At 47.9% G+C, this 19,545-nt stretch overlaps 2 protein-coding genes across 3 annotated transcripts in view; one reads left to right on the forward strand and one right to left on the reverse strand.

The window, feature by feature from the left end:
• The window catches only part of NPC1 (NPC intracellular cholesterol transporter 1), a 49,309-nt gene extending 48,085 nt beyond the window's left edge, over positions 1-1,224 (forward strand). The window contains exon 26 of the mRNA XM_044244395.1: positions 440-1,224. Coding sequence (XP_044100330.1) covers positions 440-522 — 83 coding nt within the window. The 3' untranslated portion in view covers positions 523-1,224. The remainder of the gene's footprint in view (positions 1-439) is intronic.
• Positions 924-19,334, reverse strand: RMC1 (regulator of MON1-CCZ1). 2 transcript variants are annotated; one of them, XM_044243273.1, is made up of 20 exons: positions 19,128-19,332; positions 18,319-18,395; positions 16,178-16,262; positions 15,120-15,176; positions 14,308-14,394; positions 11,642-11,782; positions 11,211-11,314; positions 9,880-9,969; positions 9,686-9,791; positions 8,797-8,908; positions 6,245-6,289; positions 5,928-5,981; positions 4,517-4,645; positions 3,864-3,970; positions 3,010-3,129; positions 2,637-2,714; positions 2,251-2,355; positions 2,087-2,155; positions 1,775-2,000; positions 924-1,093 (listed from the first exon to the last, which is right to left on the reverse strand). In XM_044243273.1, exons 1-20 carry the CDS (start codon positions 19,227-19,229, stop codon positions 1,014-1,016), a joined length of 1,974 nt encoding a protein of 657 aa, XP_044099208.1. In that variant the 5' UTR covers positions 19,230-19,332; the 3' UTR covers positions 924-1,013. The 2 variants fall into 2 exon arrangements, with proteins under 2 accessions (XP_044099208.1, XP_044099209.1); XM_044243274.1 differs by lacking the exon at positions 924-1,093 and having other exon boundaries at positions 1,910-2,000; positions 2,087-2,133; positions 19,128-19,334.
• Between the last annotated feature and the right edge of the window lie 211 nt (positions 19,335-19,545).

Below are 19,545 nucleotides of genomic sequence, written 5' to 3' on the forward strand. Positions count from 1 at the left end.
GCTGCACAAGGCCCCGAAGTCAGACGGGGAAGGCGCTTGCATGGCCGCGGCCCTGGGGGCTCCCCGCTGCCGGAGAGGGGTGGCCGGAGTGACTCGGCCGCCGGGCAAGCCCCAGCAGTGCCGTAGAGCAGCTCTCATTCCCTCGGGCCTCGCTGAGGGCTGCCCATGCTTCTCTCTTGTTTCAAGACTGCCCTTAAGATTTTTTTACTTCTCTGGCCATTTCAGCTTCCGTAAATGAGGTGGGGCTGGAAGGAGAGTGCAGGACCAACTGGCTGTCTCAGAGCTTTGTAAGAAGCTGAGGCATTTGCAGGGAGGGGGTATTAATCTCTGGGGGATAGGAAGTTTGTACTGTAATACAACGACCTGATTGCCGTTTCTCCTGAAGAAACGATTCTGAAGTTTGTTTTTGCTTTTTTTTTTTTTTTTAAATCCCTCACAGGCCCATCCATAAATAAAGCCAAAAGTTTGGCCACTCAAGAGCGATACAAAGGTACAGAGCGAGAACAGCTCCTGAATTTCTAGCCTCTTGCGAGGCCTGGGGACTTTGAACTGTGTGCGTCGGTGGGCTTACTGCGGGACAGTTACCATGTCGTCAGGGCGGATGCGGAGAGCAGGCTCTAACAGCAGCAGCTTCGGCCCTAGTGCTTTCAACTCCGGACCACAAGCTGACACGTGAAGCAGTATTACCTAATCGAAGGCAGCTCCAAGACGCCAAAGGGCCCTCCACGGTCTCGGGGAACGAGCCCTCATCTGGGCAGACGGAGGGGATGCTAGTGAGGCTGAGTGGGATCTGCTCCCTGACACTTTTTAAAGGCCAATCAATGCAATGTTTTTCCTTTGTTTTTGGAGTAAGCCATCACACAAGTTCTATATCATATTTTTAGTAACACTTGAGGATGTTGTAGATACATTTTACTATAACATTTTATAGTTTAAAGAGCTTTATTAATGCAATAAATTAACTTTGTACACATTTTTATATATATATATAAAAAAAAAACTAGCAAGTGATTTCAGAATGTTGTAGGCCTCATTAGAGCTTGGTCTCCAAAAACCTGTTTGAAAAAAGCAACATGTTCTTCACAGTGTTCTCCTATAAAGGAAATACAGATTTCATCAGATGTGGCACAAAAAGGAAAACAAGAGAATGAACGCTTCACAGCTCATAGATACGGACGGTGGGGTTTTAACTTATTTTCTTTCATAAAACACTTGTTTTCCTAAGCTGCTGAGTTGTCCTTTTTATTTATACAGCTTCTGCCAGGGCTGTTCGGCACCTTCACAACCCCAGCAAACTGCCACCTGCTTTGAGACACGAGTGGCTTGCCTGTCCTGGCAGTGCCACCCCACACGGGTTACCGGGGGGCCTGACGCAACCTCACATGCTCCTTCCCCATCCTAAAGAAGCTAGATGCCTGAGGTTTCATAACTTGGGAGACAGAGAGCTAAGATTAGCCTAGGCTTCCTAAGACCAACAGTGGTAAGCCCCAGGCCATGTGACATGCCTTAGTCATGGTTTCCTGTCATCATTTCCTGTCTTATCCCTGCTTCCTCAGAAAGCAGCATTCCCAGATCAGTGGCATGGGCCACACCAGAAGTGCATTAGCTGCAAGTTCCAGAGCAGGATTCAGATTCCACGGGCAGATGGCATTTTGTTTCTAAGAAAGCTAACCCAGGAGTTCTTAGAAGGGCCCCCAGAAAGTCCCGGCCGCCAGCCTGCTCCTGCTACCGCCAGTCTGTTCACTCCCTGCTCTCACGGCCACCACAGCCTCACCTGGTGTGAAGTTAGGGTTCCCTCGCAAACGCTGGTTTCGCTGTTCAAAAAACCGAAATATAGTATAGAAAAGCATGTTGTCTTCAGTCTGCTTCGCGGCATCTAAAAATTTTCGTGCAGAAATGTTGTCGTGGCCGCCAATGCCCCGGATGAACCGCAAGGCGGCCAACACCTGGTGTTTGGAAAGAAGCACCTCCACGATTTCGTCGTTGGCGGTGGACAGTCGCTGGGAGGGAGGGAGAGAGAACCTGTAAGTGCCGAGCCAGGAACAGATAGGCACACGGTTCCGAACACGGCTGTGGCAAGAGTTACCTTCAGCATGTCCAGAGACAGCTGGTGGGCAGGAGGGTAGAAACTTTCTAGGGATAAGAGCAAACAAGCCTGAAAGACACATTTTCAAACCGGCTTCAGCATCAAACGTTAGGAGGTTAAACGTGAAGTCCTGAAGCCCACGAACAGAAACAGGGGCTGCATACCAAAGGCTTGGAGTCACTGAGGACGTGGTACTGCAGGAACTGATGCAGCATGTAGAAGAGGTTGTGCTGGACCAGCGTCTTGATGACCAGCTCGTGTAAGTAGTGCTGAGGACAGACGGGAGGACAGCACATTTCCCAATCCCCCACCTGCACCAGAGGAGAGGCTACGGGGCCCAGGACCCGAGCTGTTCTAAGGACTGAGTACGTGTTTCCACGAGGAAGGGGACAGATTTCTGTCCCCTGTGTGTCCACAGGACACCTGACGGAATGCCCTCCTCCCACCTCAGGACAAGACGGTAGTGTCGGGAAAGTCACTCCGCATCCTGGGTCTGGTGTGCGGCCCCTGCTCCTCTAACTTGGGACCACACCTGCTGACTGGAAGGTACCTGTACTGTGATCTGAAACTGGTTGAGCGAGCGAATATACTCCATGAGGACAGCGATCACGAACTTATGAGGCATGTCCTACGGAGGAAAAGAAAAAAGTCTTAAAAACAGGGAGGACTCGCGAGGGGGTCGCCTGCAGCTTATTTCTCCACTCCTCGTTTCCACATGAATCTGGCCCATGGTTCTGTTTTGCTGGTTTTGCAGAGATCCAGAACCTTCCCCGTCCATGGTCACGTTCTGGCCGTATTGGAAGTCAAACTACTAGCACTAGGTCTTCACCGGAGATACCTCCAGTTGGTCTAATGGCATTCTGAGTTCTACTCCTTTACTCAGCTCCCCGCAAAACAAGCTCTCCAGAGGCCCCGTCGCTCACCTTCTTCTCCGTGAACACAGACAGGACGTGGGTGTACATGTCGGACTGATCGATCACCGCCTGCGTCCGCACCGGCCTCCTGAGAAGCGGACTGCTCCGGCTCTGCCCGGCTTCTAGTGCCTGAAGGACACATTGGCAAATGTGACCTGAACCATCTTCTCAATAAGCCCAGAAGCCTCGATTTCTAGACCCCGTGCGCCTCAAATGGGAGCAGAAGGTGGCACATGGTACTTGGACAAAACAATTTCTCCCGTGCAGGCTAAGGCAGGGTTTGGGAAGGCAGAGGTGGTCGTCTTGAAAACCGGCTACTGTTCGTGAATGGAACTAAAAGGCGAAGGCGTAAGTCTGCTTCCTCTTGAGACACATTTTCTTAACCCTAAAATCCCTATACAAATCACAGACTTTCTGATGTTTGTTACCTAATAAAAACAGAATGGCGTCCTGCTTTTTTTTTAATAAAATCCTGATCCTTTATACGTGAAGACCACGTATAAAACTGTTTGGATGTCCGAGTGATAAGCCCTCCCTGAATGCCACAGACGGGGAGAGCTTTGTGACACGCTGCACTGCTTCACCTGACTCTAAGGCAGTCTGCCCAGCGCAGGTCATGTGGAGCTATAGCAGGCCCTGAGACGCTCCAACTAGCAAGGGCCAGGGCTGAAGAAGCCTGGGAGCCAGAGCAGGGGTGCACAGAAACCCACGGGGAGCAGCTCTCCTGCTTCCCACAGCCGTGCAGACCAGCAGCTGCCCCCCAACTGCGGCCACATGCCCCCTCAGCACGCAGGCCTCAGTGGTGTCCTGCCTCCTCCTCAGGAAACACGGGGGAAGGGCGGAGAGGAGCCCACACAGCTTACCGTTGTGTAGCTCTGCTCCGCATCCAGGTACTTCTTATACTCGTGATTGAGCTTGTCAAAAACCGTGGCGATCACAGGTAATGTGGCTCTGTCGGACTCACTCAGCACTGGAAAGAACGTTCACACAGGTCAGCCGAGTTTACGTCCACTCGGAACACAAACGTGCTGCTGGGACAGAAAGAACTAACCTCAAAGGGCCACCAGGGCAAACCTACCTCCAGTGGGCATCCAGAGAAATGGAATTGTTCGGAGACCTGAAGCCTAGAATTCACTCACCAGCCCTTCCCAGGGATTAGAAAAAGTAGCTATGGACGGTTTCAGCAGAAAGTGCTCAGAGATCTCTGTAGTGAGGGATTTGGATTCTGGAAAATGTCTGTTTTTAGGCTGGGGATGGCAGAGCCCTAACCCTCAGATGCCCCGCGGCGTCTGGGTTGCTCTCACCTGGCACCATCCTATCTAGCTTTCATCCCCAAGTAACTATAAGTCCCGTTGCTATTTCATCACCTTTCCAGGGGGTTAAATGATCCACCCTTCAAGTGAAGGACCAGGCTGTGCACAAGACACAAAAATGTGGCCCAGCTCCCAAGGAAAGGTGTGGGCAGCACAGTCCCATCCCTGAAATCCAGACTAAGCGGGAGGACTGGTCTACTTACTCTGCGAACAGACAGACAGGATGACCATCTTACACTCCTTTCTCTGGAGAAGAAAGTCCATCAGTCTTCCTTTATCTGGTAAGAGGTTTACAATGGGCTGAAGCTTCACTTGGAGGTTCCAGAGGTAGCCTGGGTGGAAGAGGCAGCAAAGTTCATACAGGATGCAAATCGGAACAAAAGCCCAAAAAGTGGTTCCCCTGAAACATTCATGGCGGGGGTGGGGGCATCCTGCACAGCACTGTTACGACACTGGCTGCACCTGACGGAAGGACTGACAGCCACGCTACAGCTGCATGCTCAATGGCTTCTTACACTGAGGTGACCCTCTCTGATCACTGACACATCACTGGTGTAGCTCCCAAAACGGAGGTGGGGGGGCAATGGTGGGGGTGACTCAGAGCAGTTCCATCCCTATACCTAACCCCCTTTTTAGCCTTGAAGATTTAAAAAGATGTTAACATGTGGCATGAACCTGGGTCCTACACTTTGGTTCCTCCCACAGTGGTTCTTCAGTCAAAAGTTAACTCCGGGGGTTTGAAGTGGCGGGGGGGTGGGAGGTTGGGGTACCAGGTGGTGGGTATTATAGAGGGCACAGCTTGCATGGAGCACTGGGTGTGGTGAAAAAATAATGAATACTGTTTTTCTGAAAATAAATAAATTGGGAAAAAAAAAAAAAAGTTAACTCCGGAGGCTCCCAAGGGAATTTTGTAACTCATCATTCACCGATCCATGACTTTCCCAAATATCCACACAGCCTTTCTCAACTGGGGTTCCACGAGAGAATTTAACACTGCATTAAATATGATCTGAGCGATCCCCTTCTCGATTCTCCCACAGCTGCTCAGAGCTAGAGGGAGACGAGAGAAGTGGCTCTCGGGGGCACCAGGGCTAATTCTCGCCCTGAGAATCCCAGGAGCTGAGACAGGAGAGTTCACGGATGACTGAAGACGGATATAGGACGTCCTCTAATGGTAGATACAGGGGCTCGGGGGCTACCAGGAAGACCACTAGCATCCCAAAGAAGCCTCCCCAGCACCGTGGGAAGCAGGAGCACACCTCTCTGTGCAGCCAGAACAGAAAAGGGCTCAGGCACACGCGGGTGTGGAGGTGGAGGTGGAGGGTCAGGACAGGGCAGGGAGGGTCTTGTGCACCATGCTATGGGGTTTGGCTTTTCAGAATGGACAGAGTGGAATGGGCCAAAAGCAGGGGAATGGCCATTCTTAGCTATTAATTTTAAAAACAATAGGCTCAGGATAAAACAATAATAAAGAGTATAAAGTGACAAATTCTCCCACTTCGGGGTTGAAGGGAGTGGTCATCTCTCAGATTCACCTCGAAAACAGCACTGGCTACTTCTGTCATCCCAAGCCAACAAGTACTGTCTAACTTAGCGACCGCCCCTCTGACCCACCTTGGCTTGCACTGATGATGATGTCGGGTTGAAAGACAATCCAGGATGAAGAATCTACGTGTTATAGGAAATGGTAAACCAGGAAGAGATGAAAACAAAAGACAAGCCCCCGTTCTGATCGGCACTGCCCACCCGCCCCCTACTTGCAGAGGCTCCTTGGCCCTGGGTGGTGAGGAAAGCTCCCCTGGGGGCTCCCAAGCCTTTAGATCATCCACAGCTGAAAAGGCCAAGGCCATAGGACCTCTCTCAGACACCAGTATAAAAGGGGGCAAGAGCTTCCCTTCCATGCCCAGCAGCAAAGCCTTTGTAAAAGATACAGAGTTTGCAAGGGACAGGAGACTGGCTGGTCACAGGAGCAGGACCTGCAAATGGAAAAAACACAAGTGGGCAAGAACGATGCCATCAGAAAATCATGTCAACACCCGTGCTTAGGATGTGAAATGCAGTACTTTCTAAAGCCACCGGTAAGTGTTTATTCAGCTGTGGTTAAATGACAAAGGAATGAACGCTCTTGTCCCACTGATAACCCCTATAAGGAAGAAGAAAGAAGTCGAGAACAATCCATGAAAATGTCTCCCAAGAAGGGGAAAAGTATCAACAATTCAGATTTCATAATTCTTCTGTAATAACTAAAGATGATTCATCATCATTTACACACGCACAGTAAAGAACTGAGAAACGTCCCTGGATGATTCCAAATCAAATCCCACATGACAAGGACTCATGACGACCAGGTACACTGCCTGTGCATCAGGCAGGCAGCCGTCGGTGAACCGGAGACACAAAGCCCAGCAAACTAAACATCATTCCCAGTTCTGTTCCCACCACCCAGGGACAATCAGAAGATAGGTTTTAATCAGCAGCCTGGAAGAGACCACCCAAAAGAGGAAAGGGCCCATGGGTCAGATAAGCCAAGACAAAGAACACCTGCATCTAGCACCCGAGGGTGAAGGTCTTACATGTGGGCCTCAACGTTGGCCTCCAATCATGCGGACTTAACTGCTCCCATGTGAGAGCCAGATGCCCTTGGTTTTTAAAGCACCGCCCCCCACAACCAGGTGATCCTAACGTGTAGTCAGCTCCACAACACTGGTGGAACAAGACCACTGGTGGAACAAAACAGAACGGGAAATGACAGCAGCTGGCTCATCCCCAATTTGCCGGTGTCCTCTTTCAAAACAGCCTAACAAGCTCTTCCTGCCAGCACGCCCTGCAACCGCACAGGGCGGGCAAGATACAAAGATGCTACAAGCCTGCAAGGGGCTTACAGTCTAGCAGGAAAAACAAGACAGTCAATAACTGTAAAAGATGCTTTACCAACCCACACTCCGGAGGCCCAAGACTCAATGGACCTTTGAATTATTAACCTTTGTCAGGACTATTATTTTGAGCACACCTGGCATTTGATTGTAACTAGCCAGTTAGAACCTGCCTGTCTTCTGACTGGTCCCAAACCACTGAACAGAGCAGGAGGTTTTTAATGGCTGGAGGTGGTCTTCCCTCCAATTCACCAGTGTTACCTTCATGCCAGGTAAGCGGCAAATACAAGATAAACATCTGACACAACCCATTTTCTTTCTTTTTTTTGAGAGACAGCGAGTGCATGGGGCTGGGTGGATGGGGGTTATCTTAAGCAGGCTCCACGCCCAGCTCAGAGCCCAATTCAGGACTGGCCCTTACCACCCTGAGATCATGACCTGAACCAAAACCAAACGGTGGGACACTTAACCAACTGAGCCATCCAGGTGCCTGGATACAACCTACTCTTTTAATGCTAACACTATGAACCCAAGAAAAGGAAGATGCTGGAAGGAATACAGAGAGCCAAAAGACTTAATCAAACATAAGAACTCGCTTCTTCCTCCCCCAGTGCTGCCAGAGAGCTATCAAGCTTCCAGCTGATCCACAAGTCAAGGCAGGCAGACTGGAAGCGGAGCTCTTGCTGGCCTCTGAGCCGCAGCCAGACCGGAATCTTCCTGACAGGTGTGAGCCCCTCCTGACTGCAGGCACCTCGGGCCCAAGCCCACAATACTATCTGAAAGAAATCCCTTTTAAGGAGAAAACATTGCTACCGAAGCTCCAAACGTGTGCCCTTCTGACTAGCTGTGCGCACTGAAATTTCAACCAGCTTACTCTACCCTCCAATCTCCTTTAAAAGAGAGCTGAATGTTATTCCTGTGAAATCTAGCTTGAAATCAATTACACTGGGAAAGGCAAAATAAGAGCCCAACTGTTTCTTTCCCCTTCACAGAAATCCTGACCTCCTCTCTTCCCTGACTTCCTTCTCCTCCCACCTCGTGTAGGGCAGATCTCAAAGCAGCACAGCCTTAACCTCTTCCGGGGTCAACCAGTGAGAAGAAAACGCGTATTTACTAGGTAGCCATGACACACAATGTGGGAGAAAGGCAAGGAAAAGTGATCCCACATTCAAATAAAGCCAGAAGCAGCCACTTCTAATCTCAGGGTTACAGAGCACAGGCAAACGAAAAATGGAGGGCGTATTCAATCATTAAACAACTAAAAAAATCTCTCAGCTTCAGAAGGTAATCCTAACTGTTTTAGTTACTTATTTTTCAAGTAGGCGCCAGGTCCAACATAGGGCTCAAACTCGAGACCCCAAAGAGTCAAGTAGGCTCCTGGCTGGCTCAGTGGGCACCAACTCAGGGAGATCATTCCGTTTTCTTCAAAAGAAGATTCATGTATCTTACAAAATGCTTTTCACAACAGCACAATTTTACTGGTATGATTATTAGGATTTTCATTTTAAAAAAACAAAAACAAAAATAAAATCACCCCTCCCCAGAACACCCGGACCTGGGAACCCTCACTTGCCCACCTCATTCCAACCACCTGGCGGGGGTGGCCTTACCTGCCACGGGGATCTGGTAGGGCTGAATGGAGCGTGCTGGGAGAACCGGGTGATGGAAGGTGACGGTGCCGTCAAACTCGCCCCTTAACTTGATGTCAAATATCACCGATGTCTACAGTGGAGAGAAAAGAAAGACTCAAGACGCCGAAATGGGCCACAATGGGCCCAGCCTGCCCCTTCCATTCTCTCGCATCCTGCCATTCCCATCAGTGTAGAGTCTGTGCGCAACACACCCCTACCGGCTGGTTCTGAGGATGGGGGGGTGCGCTGGGGTATCACTACTCTGGGACCCTGCTCCCCACACTCTCGCGGACACCCACTCCTGGGGCTGACGACAGGCAGAACCTGAAGAGCTCGAAATGATTCCAGATCTTTTTCACTTTAACTCATGACACCTTCGCTAGTCAAAAGAAGGGGGTCACCACCTGCAGGAGGTGTGGGACAGAAGTCGCCTATGACCAGATATCCAGCCAACCTCACAGAAAATAGCAGGACCGGTCCCAGTCTTTCTCTTGGGCCACAGAGCCTCAAAACTATGATCTCTCAGCATTATCATCTATCCTCACACAGGAAGCACCAAGCTCACACGCTCATGTAAGACTGTGGATCTGCAGTAAGTTCCTGGCTTAGCTGAGTCAGCCAAATAACTGGGCCAGACTCGAATATCCACACGTGCTACTTTCTGGAATAGTCTTTCACTCACTGTAATCAACAGAGAGGGAATCACTGTTTTTTCCTAAACCATCTAGAATACAAAACCCATTTGCATCCGGAAGACCAAAGCTTTAGCGCGAAAAGCATTTTCTAATCTTCGTTCTGAATGTTTTGTCAATTTTCACAACTCTTTTCGGCAACCTTGACGGATGAGAAATGCACACACCACTCTCACCTCTGTGTCCTGATGATGAACCACCACCAGGTTATCCACCACGTTGAGGGCAAACTTCCCCGTCCGATTTAACTTTAAGATGTGCATCTTTTTACAGGCACCTTCTCTGTTGGATAACACAAAGGTCAAAAAATAGATCGGCAAGCTTTAGTTCATATTTTAAAATCGGAGAACGAGGACAGCATTAAATATACCGTGGTAGGTGGTAGAGGACTACCTCCGCTCCTGTACTATTGGAGGTCCGGGAATGATGCCTCAAGAAGAGAACGTAAAGCTGTCCATATCTAGAGAACAGAGAGACAGATGTCACATCGGGCCACTTGAAATGCCTCCATTCTAGATGCTGAAGTAGGAGGCCATCAGAATTAATTATGACAAATTCACTAATGGAGTATTTCACAGCCAACAAAAATATTTACAAAGTGCAGTTAGTTTAAAAAAAAAAAGAAGAAAACAAAGCCAATTATAAAGCAAAATGGGAGAATGCAAAACGAAATATAACTCAATCACAACCCTTTATAAGGAAATACAAACACAAAGTCCAAAACCACTAGAAAGCAATACGGTGTTAATAGCTATTCTTGAGTAACAAACTCAGGCCATTTTCGTTTTCTCTAACTTTCAGTATCTTCCAAGGTTTATGTAGTAAATATGTTCCTTGATACTAGGGCAACAGAATCATCTTCATTTGCAAGCCTCACAGCCCGACCGCTGCTGCGAGCAGTTCCCACATGCGCACCACTATTCCGGAGGCCGGCACTGCACTAGGTCTGCCACCGGGATGAGACCAAAGGGGAGGGAGTGGGTCCCTGCTGCTCATGGGCAAGGCCTGTTCTCATTGTACCTACTCTCCAAACTAAAAGGCCACAGAAGATTGCCTTAAAGAAAAAAAAGCATTCTAACTGCTAAAAAATGTTAAACTTCAAAGCCACTCTTTTAGGCCAAAGAAAGTTATTTAGGAAGTTATTTAGGAACAAAATTTTGACCTCTTTGAATAGGGTTAGGGGTACATACGATATTCTTTGTATCAGTTTCCATAACTGTGTGTTTAAAACTTCCATAATGAAGTATAAAAATTGAGATAACCTGCATTTACAAATGAAGATATACCTTCTGACCTAAGTAATTCAGTTCCATGTTTGTTAGATAAAAAAAGTATGTTCTTCTTTAGAGCAAGTAGGATATATGTCAGCTAAAAGAAAGTCCTTGATAAGCTTCAGCTACTCACAAAATTAAAAAAAAAAAATTCTAGAACTAAGACACCTAAGAAATAGACTGGCCCAATGTCTTCATTTTATCAGGCTAGGATGGTGGAAAAACTTCCCTAAGATCACAAACCTAGTAAAATCAGCAAAGAATGCCAGGCCCATGGCAGGTTTTCTATATTCATAAAATCTAGGCACTAAAAGGGCAAGAGGGCCTGTTGGGCATGTGTCAAAGGCCAGTCCCACAGGGCTTACGATGCACTTCTACTACTTCCATCACCAAAAGCAATTTCAAGAAGAAATTATCTCAAAAGACATACATGGTTGCCATCGCGATGTCTCTCTCAGAAAGGTTCAGCTTGGTTGACTTGGGCACAGCTGGTAATTCAATCTCAAACTTGGGCAGCTTCGACATAGTGCCAGCCTGTTTAGGTGATAAAAGTATCAGGAAAAGCCGATTAAACCCCTCTGATGCTCTAGCATTCCTTCCATAACACCAGTGAGGCTATGCACACACTATGCCTCTCCATCCTTTCCAAAGTCCTGCCATGGCCTTTACTCCCTGGGACCTTCCCCACACAAGGAGTCCTTCTTGGGGTACGGGAGGGTAGAGTGTGCCCTCTAGTGGTCAGAAGTGGTGAGCTCACCGGTTGGAGGAACTTGCCCCTTGGAAGTACTTGACACCTCAGGAGGTTAGAGGAAGGGGGTGGGGAGAGGGAGGGACTTTCCCTAAAGAGAGGCTCTCTCTTACCCGAAAATAAAAGGGCTGCAGCACATTCCCGAGCACTGTGGTAGACAGAAGGATCACAGCCCCCTCGGGGCAGTACATGTACCAATTCACATTGATATTCTGGCTCTTCAGGAGTTTCAGATTTCGTTTCTCTGGTAACACCTGAAGCAAAGTTCAGGGAACAGAGTAGTTTAAAACAGTAAAATGGAAGTCAACTGACAGGAAATTAAAAAAACAATATAAAGCAGGGGCGCCTGGGTGGCTCAGTCAGCTGAGCGTCCAACTCCCAGTTTCTGATCAGGTGGTGATCTCAGGGTCTTGAGTTCTGCCGCAAGTGGTGGGGGCTGCAGGCCCCGTGGGGAGTCCACTTCTCCTCTCCCTCTGCCCCTACCCCCCCCCAAGCTCACACTCTCTCTAAAATAAACAAATAATAGCTATTATTATTTATTATTTTGTTACAGCTATTGATCCAGGTGCTCAGTGCTTTACAAATCTTGGCTCATCTACTCACAGCATGCCCCTGAGACATGGGCACCACGGACACCTGACCGAGGAGAAAAGGAGGCTCAGACACCAGTTACTGCAGTTACAGCCCAGGCAGGCCAGGTCACCACAAGGACCATTCCGAGACTCCACGCTCTCGCTCTCTGGCGCCATCCACCAATGGGCAAGGAGTAGACGTGCCACCACCCCCACCCCTACCCACCGGCCCCAGAGCCCCACGTGTGGAATCAGCCACCGCCCAGCCCGCAGCACCAGACTTCCTCCTGGCCTCCACCTAGCAGTTAGCACTGAGCCCGGAAGCAGCTCCCTTTTGCTAATGATCATGTTCGTGAGAAGCTGCATGCAAACCTAATATTTTATAGTCAAGGCATGTTTCAAATATACTGTAAATATTCTGATACATTAAGGAAGATGGTGTAGAGACCCAAGACGTTAATGCTCCTAGAACACTGCGCTCGAGAACGGACATGGAAGTCAGTGTCGGCAGGCCCGGCTATCTTGACAGTTTGGGTAGAACAAAATAAGGATGAGCTAGCGTCCTCTTTCTTTTTAACTTATTTCTTAAAGAACTGAAGACTGTCTAGGGCGCCTGGGTGGCTCAGTGGGTTAAGCCGCTGCCTTCGGCTCAGGTCATGATCTCAGGGTCCTGGGATCGAGTCCCGCATCAGGCTCTCTGCTCTGCAGGGAGCCTGCTTCCTCCTCTCTCTCTCTCTGCCTGCCTCTCTGCCTACTTGTAATCTCTCTCTGTCAAATAAATAAATAAAATCCTTAAAAAAAAAAAGAACTGAAGACTGTCTAGATGATGTGAACATACACTCTCCCACCACAGAGAACAGAAAGCCGTGTGACTGTCCTCTCCGCGCTACCATATACATACAGCCCCGTGTGCAGCTCTGTGTGGTTTCTGACCCGTGCTCATTACAAAGGCTCTGATGAGGGCCCACAGCAAAGTCCTGTGGCATTAACATCTCACAGTTTGCTTACACAGGCATATTTTCTCCAGCCCTATATTCTAAATTATTCTGTATTCACGAGGTCGACAAAATTCAACCCCGCGAAAATCCCAACACCCTCCAGATTAGCTCCACTGAAAGCTCTCATGCATTTCTCAAGGTCAGGCAGTTGGAACATATTACGAGCTGATGAAGCAGCTGCAAAGTCAAGCCAACAGAGTGAAAAGGAATGGGGAAACATCTGCAAACCATCGATCTGATAAAGGGTTAATACCCAGAATATACGTCTATGGACTGATAATATGCAGTTCTGGCAAAAATATGGGAAATGGAGATTCCTACATTGAAACTGAAAGTATGGGGGCACCTGGCTGGCTCAAAGGAGGGAGCAACTCCTGATCTCCGCGTTGTGAGCTCAAGCCACCCGGGGAGTGTCGAGCTTACTTAAAGTAAAGGCTAAAAAAAATGTTTTTAATTAAAAAAAAAAAATTTAGCAATATCTGTTCAGATTTTTGGAAGTTCGTGCCTATGCTGTAATTCCAAGAACTGCCTCACCCAACCAAGAACATAAAGAAATGTTTGCAAACATGTTTGTTGCAGAATTTATAATCACAAAAACATAAAAACAAGCCAGAGGTTCATCAACATGGAATAAACTAAACTGTAGGACACCCACACAACCAGATACTATTCAGTCAGAATAAAATATGGACAGGGCGCCTAGCTGGCTCAGTGTGGGAAGCACGTGATTCTTGATCCAAGGTCGTGAATTCAACCCCCTGTTGGGTGGGTGGAGAGATTACTTAAATAAAACTTCAAAGATTGTTTAAAAAAAATAATGATAAAATATGGACAACGTGTCCAAGACATACTACTATGCAAAAAAAAGCCAGCCACAAAAGTTTACATACAACATTCCTGTTTTTGTAAAATAGAAAAGTTTGTACATATGTATGAAAAGAAATATATATTGAACTTTTCATACCAGTTATTTCTAGGGATTATGGGGGGGGACTTTTACCTTCCATATATCCTGGTAATGTTTAACTGTTTCGTAAAAAAACATGTATTTCTTGTAATTAGAAAAAAAGAATAAAAACCTAATAAACAAGAGACTAAACCTCTAGAATCTCAATCTATTCAGAACTGAATTCAAAAGGCTGCCAAACTGCCATCACAGACCTTCCCCGGCACCTCCCATGCCATGAGCATAAGCAATCAACCTAATACCTGGTAAAATTCAATTCCTTGATCCGTTATGAAGACAATTTCAGTAGAACTGGTCCAACAGAATCCTAGTATGTTGGCGTTCTTGGTCTGAAAAGGGATTACGAAAAATTTTCTCAATAAAAAAATGTTTGTGTAACTCTCTTCAAAAGCTTAAAATACTCTAGCACTTAACTAAAAGTTACCCGGATTTGATTATTACTAACAAATCAAATTTTCTTTTGAGCAATACAATGTTCCCAGATTTCCACCTGGAACACCTCACTGAAGCCCCGGGATCTGGATTACTTCGGTCAAGAACAGAGGGAAAAGACTAAATTTCGGAAAACAGTAACCAACCGCAGCTTCTACCTTAAGCAATCAAAGGACAGCTGGCTTTCTCTTAACCGCAGCAGAACAGGCACTGGGAAAGAATAAAGGCCTAAAGGTTCTCAGCAAATGCTGAACAGGACGGACACAACAGGGACACCAAATCAAGGAAAGGAAACATCAGGAGAGGGGAAAACTCCTCTTCTTAAAACCTCCCAAGAGGAATCCAGGGTCTTGGCCAGAGGCGCAGCCAGCACCGGGAGAAGGGCACGGGCCTCAAGAAGAGCAGAACATCCCATCACCCACTGAGTCCTCCCGATTCCATCTCATAGAAGAAATAGGCTTGTAACCCGGAGACCAGAGCCCACACACAGCAAGTCTCAGGGTGACAGATGGCCCGCCTCCAAGCCTGCGCTAGCAATTCCCCCGCCCCGCGGCCTCTCCACCATGGGACCGGCACAGGGCAGGGCAATGGCCGGCAGCCAAGAAAGGATCCAGGCCCATACCTTGCACTCCTGAGTGTACTCCAGCTGAGAACTATCCGGGATAAAATTAGAAAAATCCTGAAAAGTTTTAAAAAAAAAAAAAAAGGGGGAAGGAAAAGAAAAAAAAACAAAGGAGAAAATTTAGATCAAGCAGCATACTGCCAACCTACGTTGATAGACAACAAGACAAAAGACAAATTCTTTTTTTTTTCCAAAAGGCAAATTTAAAGTCATCAAAAAATAAGACAGAAGACAAGAAAACTAAGAGGACCAATGTGGACAATCGTCTCCTTACAACTCAATTAAAAAAAAAATATATATATATATATATATATTCAGTTAGAATATATCAGTTTAGAAACTGATACTGAAAATCAATTGATTTCAGAGAAATGTGTTGCTGCATCTTCTAAGATGCTTTCCAAAACTTGCAGCAATGAAACCTGGCAGAAGAAAATCAGATTCTGCCTCTTCCCAACAGCTTCTACTCTACTTTACAAATGACGATGGTGAATACCTATAAAGGCAAAAAGGCCAAACGGCGCTCCAACTTTGATCGTCTGCTCCTGGGGGTCAAGCCATTCAAAGATGCAGGAAGTGAGTAAATGGAGCTATTCCAGGTAAAGCTAATTCACCAAGTTGCCAAAAACGCACCTCGCACCTCACATCATCTGCGCAGCTAGCTATCAAAACAAAAGACGCCTGAGGCTCCAAATTACTTTAAAAAAAACTTTGAAGTCAAAAAGGACAAACTAGGGTCATAAGTATTTATCCCTTAAAATGTCCTTCTTCAAGAATTCTAAACTGAAATATAATACAACGGAACTACAACTTTCATGGCATTAAAATAATAAAGGCTTTCTTTAACACTGTTTTTTGCAATTCATTCTCTTCCTAATGTACTTCTAATGTCCTTTCCTCTGTGCTACCTTTAAAGGTATGTCCTGGGGCACCTGGCTGGCTCAGCTGGAAGAGCATGTGAGGCTTGATCCCGGAGTCAGAGGTTCGAGCCCCATGCTGGGTGTAGAGATTGCTTAAATAAATAAAACTTGAAATAAGTAAGTAAAAATATGTCTTACCACGGTCTTTGAGGTCCTCTGAACAGCCAATATCTTATTTTCTAAGGAAAACTTAATGCACTTCACTTCTCCTTTGTCTTCCATTCTTTAAGGGGGAAAAAAATGTTATGAATTAAAGCTAATAACCAAATTCTAGCATCTAGCATTCTGTGAGCAAAGCTGTATACTCAAAGGAAGCAGCAAATCTTAAGTTGAAAATTATGTTTCTGAAACTACCAGGACTTGTCTTCAAACAACAAAACCCAACTGGCAACAAGTTGCTGATGAACTTTACAGCTTTGTGGTTAACAAGGGACTGACAAATTGAGAACAGATGATTCTCTGAGGAGAATCATCTGAGACATAAATAATACCCTCACAGCAACCTTCTCCAGACACTACCGCCTTCCCCCGCCCCCCACCCCACCAGAGCGGTGTGTGAGAAGCAGTGTAAGCTTTCCTGTTTACTTCCCAACCTACAGGACCTCAAACAGACCTTACAAAGGGAAGTCAAGGGATGGATTACAGAGCAGCGCCAGCCAACTTTTGATTGTGGAGACGGTTATGCATGTCAGGACTCATCAACTATATATGTTAAATATATGCGGTTAATTCTACCACGATAAAACTTCTAAATATACACAAAATTCCTAAAATTTTTGCCAATAAAATTAAATTTTAAAAGAGGGTAAATCCAGTATCTTCCTCCTCGAACTCTACTAACACCCCAAATCTGGATCATCACAGTCTCTCATTTTCCACACCCAAAGAACCATCAAAACTTACCCAAGACTTTCCTAGGCATCTCCTGAGTGCCCATGAGATACCAGTCTACTCTGTCTTCAGTCTGGTCTTTGATATGCCTGGCTCAGACCACTGCAATCATTGCTCAGTGGTATCCCTGACGTTGATATGCTCCCGAATAATAAAGCTTCAATGCTGTGAACAGCATGATCCTTCCAAGCACTGCTGAGATCATGCCATGCCCCATCTTACAAATTTTCAGTAAGAAAATAAAGCCCTAATTCCATAGTAGAATACATAAGGTTCAAGGTGACTCCTGCCAGGGGCCAAACCGCCACCTCCTCTTCCCTGCAAGGCCACCTGATGTCAGTTACACAGACCTGGAATTCCCCCAGACACCATGCTTGCTCGCTTTTACACTCAGTGTTCTTTCCACCTGGAAGGCCTACTCTCTTCCCCATGTAGAATCATCCCATTCAAGCTTTAAAGTTTTGCTCAAAGGCTCCCTCCTCTCGGAGGCCTTTCCCCATCTGTTTACTGGCCTACCCCAAGATAAATGTCTCATCTCTTTTGTGCGCCCAAATTCTGAATAGAGTGCCATTACAGCACTTTGCACAATCAACAGAATGTGTCCACACACTTGTCTCCCACACTAAACTGAGGAGTTCTGCAAAAGGGCACCGGGCAGCACATGCCCGGTGCCTAGCACACAGGCTACAATCAGTGTTTGTCCAACAAATGAGTGATCTGTTTTCTACTTCAAAAACTGTTTTCTATTAGCACAGGCCACCTGCAAAAAAATGTAAGTCACCACTGAACTGAGGGCCCACACTGTACTTTCCCCTTTCGTAATCACAGGAGTTAAAGACCAGATAATTTATCAACCAAATCGAGATACTTCTGAAAGTGAAAGGAAGTGCGATTCATTATTATACTGGCTCAACTTGCATAAACCGGGACAGCCAATCACCTTTAGTGGAAGCTGGGATTTCCTTAATATAGATTATTATATAGGAAACACTAACCAGGAATCTCCTCCACCTCCCACACAGCCTGAAAAGACTGGGGTGAGAGGAGGAAATGAAGGCCCTCCTTGGTCAGGATGCCAGAAATGAGCGCAATCAGTAAATTGACTTGCTAATTTCAAGTGCCAGGAAGTGGGTTCCCTATGTTGGAGCATCTAATTCCCAAATCAAGAGAGAACTACTCTACACACCTCACTTTGACACTAAGTACTGACAGGTCCCAGCAACACTGCACAGCAGGTGTCTGCTTGCATCTCTCTACACACAGGGATTTGCAAGAGTGTATACACTTTAGCCAAGGAACAAAGTTTTTAAAACCACCTTCTGAATGAGAAACAGAAACACATCATTATGGGCATGTGTGACCATTATTCTGTGAATGTCAACAGTTACCGAAATGAGATGGGATTCCTGTCATCTGGGCCTTTAACTACCACCCCTGTAGCTCCACCGGATCGAACTGCAAAAACCTGGGAGGGAAAAGAAGCAACGTTAATGGCCTGAACTTTGAAAGACTTTTAGACACATTCACCCACCTCCAGGCGATTACTTCTACTACACCCACTCCTGGCTCAGCTCAACTAACGTGGTATCTATCAAACTGCAGATGCCTGGTGTTCACCTCAATTTTAAAGGACAAGAGCTTAGAGACCAAAAAGGTTATATACCCTTCCCAGTGCAGTCCACTGTGCGAGAGTGGGCAGGGGTCCACGCGGCTACACACTTTAATCCGGAACGGCAAAGGCGCCCCTGATGCACTTGAGTTCCCCCTGCTACTCCTCACACTGCTTTCCCCCCCTTTCCAAAATTCCGAGAGTAAGAGTAATCTCAACGTCTAAATCCTCGACTGCAAGGGTAACTGGTGACATATAAAGACAACAAAGGCACCGCGAAAGGGCTGGCGAGCTAACAGCTGATCCCACCGGCCAAAGGGCGTGCTGGGTGGGCGGCGCAGGTTCGGGGTCCACCCAGCTGTCACTTTGGAGAAGAAAGCCCCCGCCGAGGTAGCGCCCGGTCCCTCGGCCCACCCAAGAGCCCGGAGCTGGCGCCACTCCTGCGCCGGGACCCGAGGGGAGGCCCCAGGCCTGGCCCCCACCCCGGCACCCCGCTTGGGTGCGCGCGGGACGCCCCCGAGGCGCCGGGGACGCCGGGCGGGGCGCGTCGAGGCCGCGCCGAGGAGGAGGGCACGGGCCGGCCCGGACCTGCTTGTTGGCCTCATCGAAAAAGACGCAGTTGACCGGGTTCGCCTTCTCGAAGTGCACCGGCCGGTCGCAGAGCTCCAGGTAGTAGTCCTCCTCGCCCATAGCGGGCGCCGCCGCTGCGGCGGGGAGTCCGGGGGCGGCCGCCAGCGTGGAGCGAGGCAAGCGGCGCCGGCACCGGGACGCGGCGAGTCGGGCCGGGCGGTGGCGACCGCGATCGGAGCGGGCGCGGAGGCTGCTTCCTGGTGCCACGCCCCCACCCCGTCCGGCACGTGACCCACGGGCCTCCGCGTTTAAACCGGCGACGGCGGACAGGCAACTGTGGGGCCTAGCGACCGCGACCGCGCCCAGCCTGGCGCGAGAGGCTCCTCCCCTTTCTTGGGGGGCGGAGTCCCAGCGCGGGTCGCGGGGCGGGGGCGTG

Source organism: Neovison vison, chromosome 3, assembly GCF_020171115.1.
Source record: "Neovison vison isolate M4711 chromosome 3, ASM_NN_V1, whole genome shotgun sequence".
NCBI lineage: Eukaryota > Metazoa > Chordata > Mammalia > Carnivora > Mustelidae > Neogale > Neogale vison.

What these genes read in the sequence shown, in the direction of transcription:
- RMC1 (XM_044243273.1), bottom strand. Translation starts at nt 19,229, where the DNA reads ATGGGCGAGGAGGACTACTACCTGGAGCTCTGCGACCGGCCGGTGCAC. An exon ending in GTCCTCTACCACCTACCACG is followed by an intron (nt 9,792 to 9,879) that starts GTATATTTAATG and finishes GTTATCCAACAG; the next exon opens with AGAAGGTGCCTGTAAAAAGA. An exon ending in CGGAGCAGAGCTACACAACG is followed by an intron (nt 3,130 to 3,863) that starts GTAAGCTGTGTG and finishes TGTGTCCTTCAG; the next exon opens with GCACTAGAAGCCGGGCAGAG.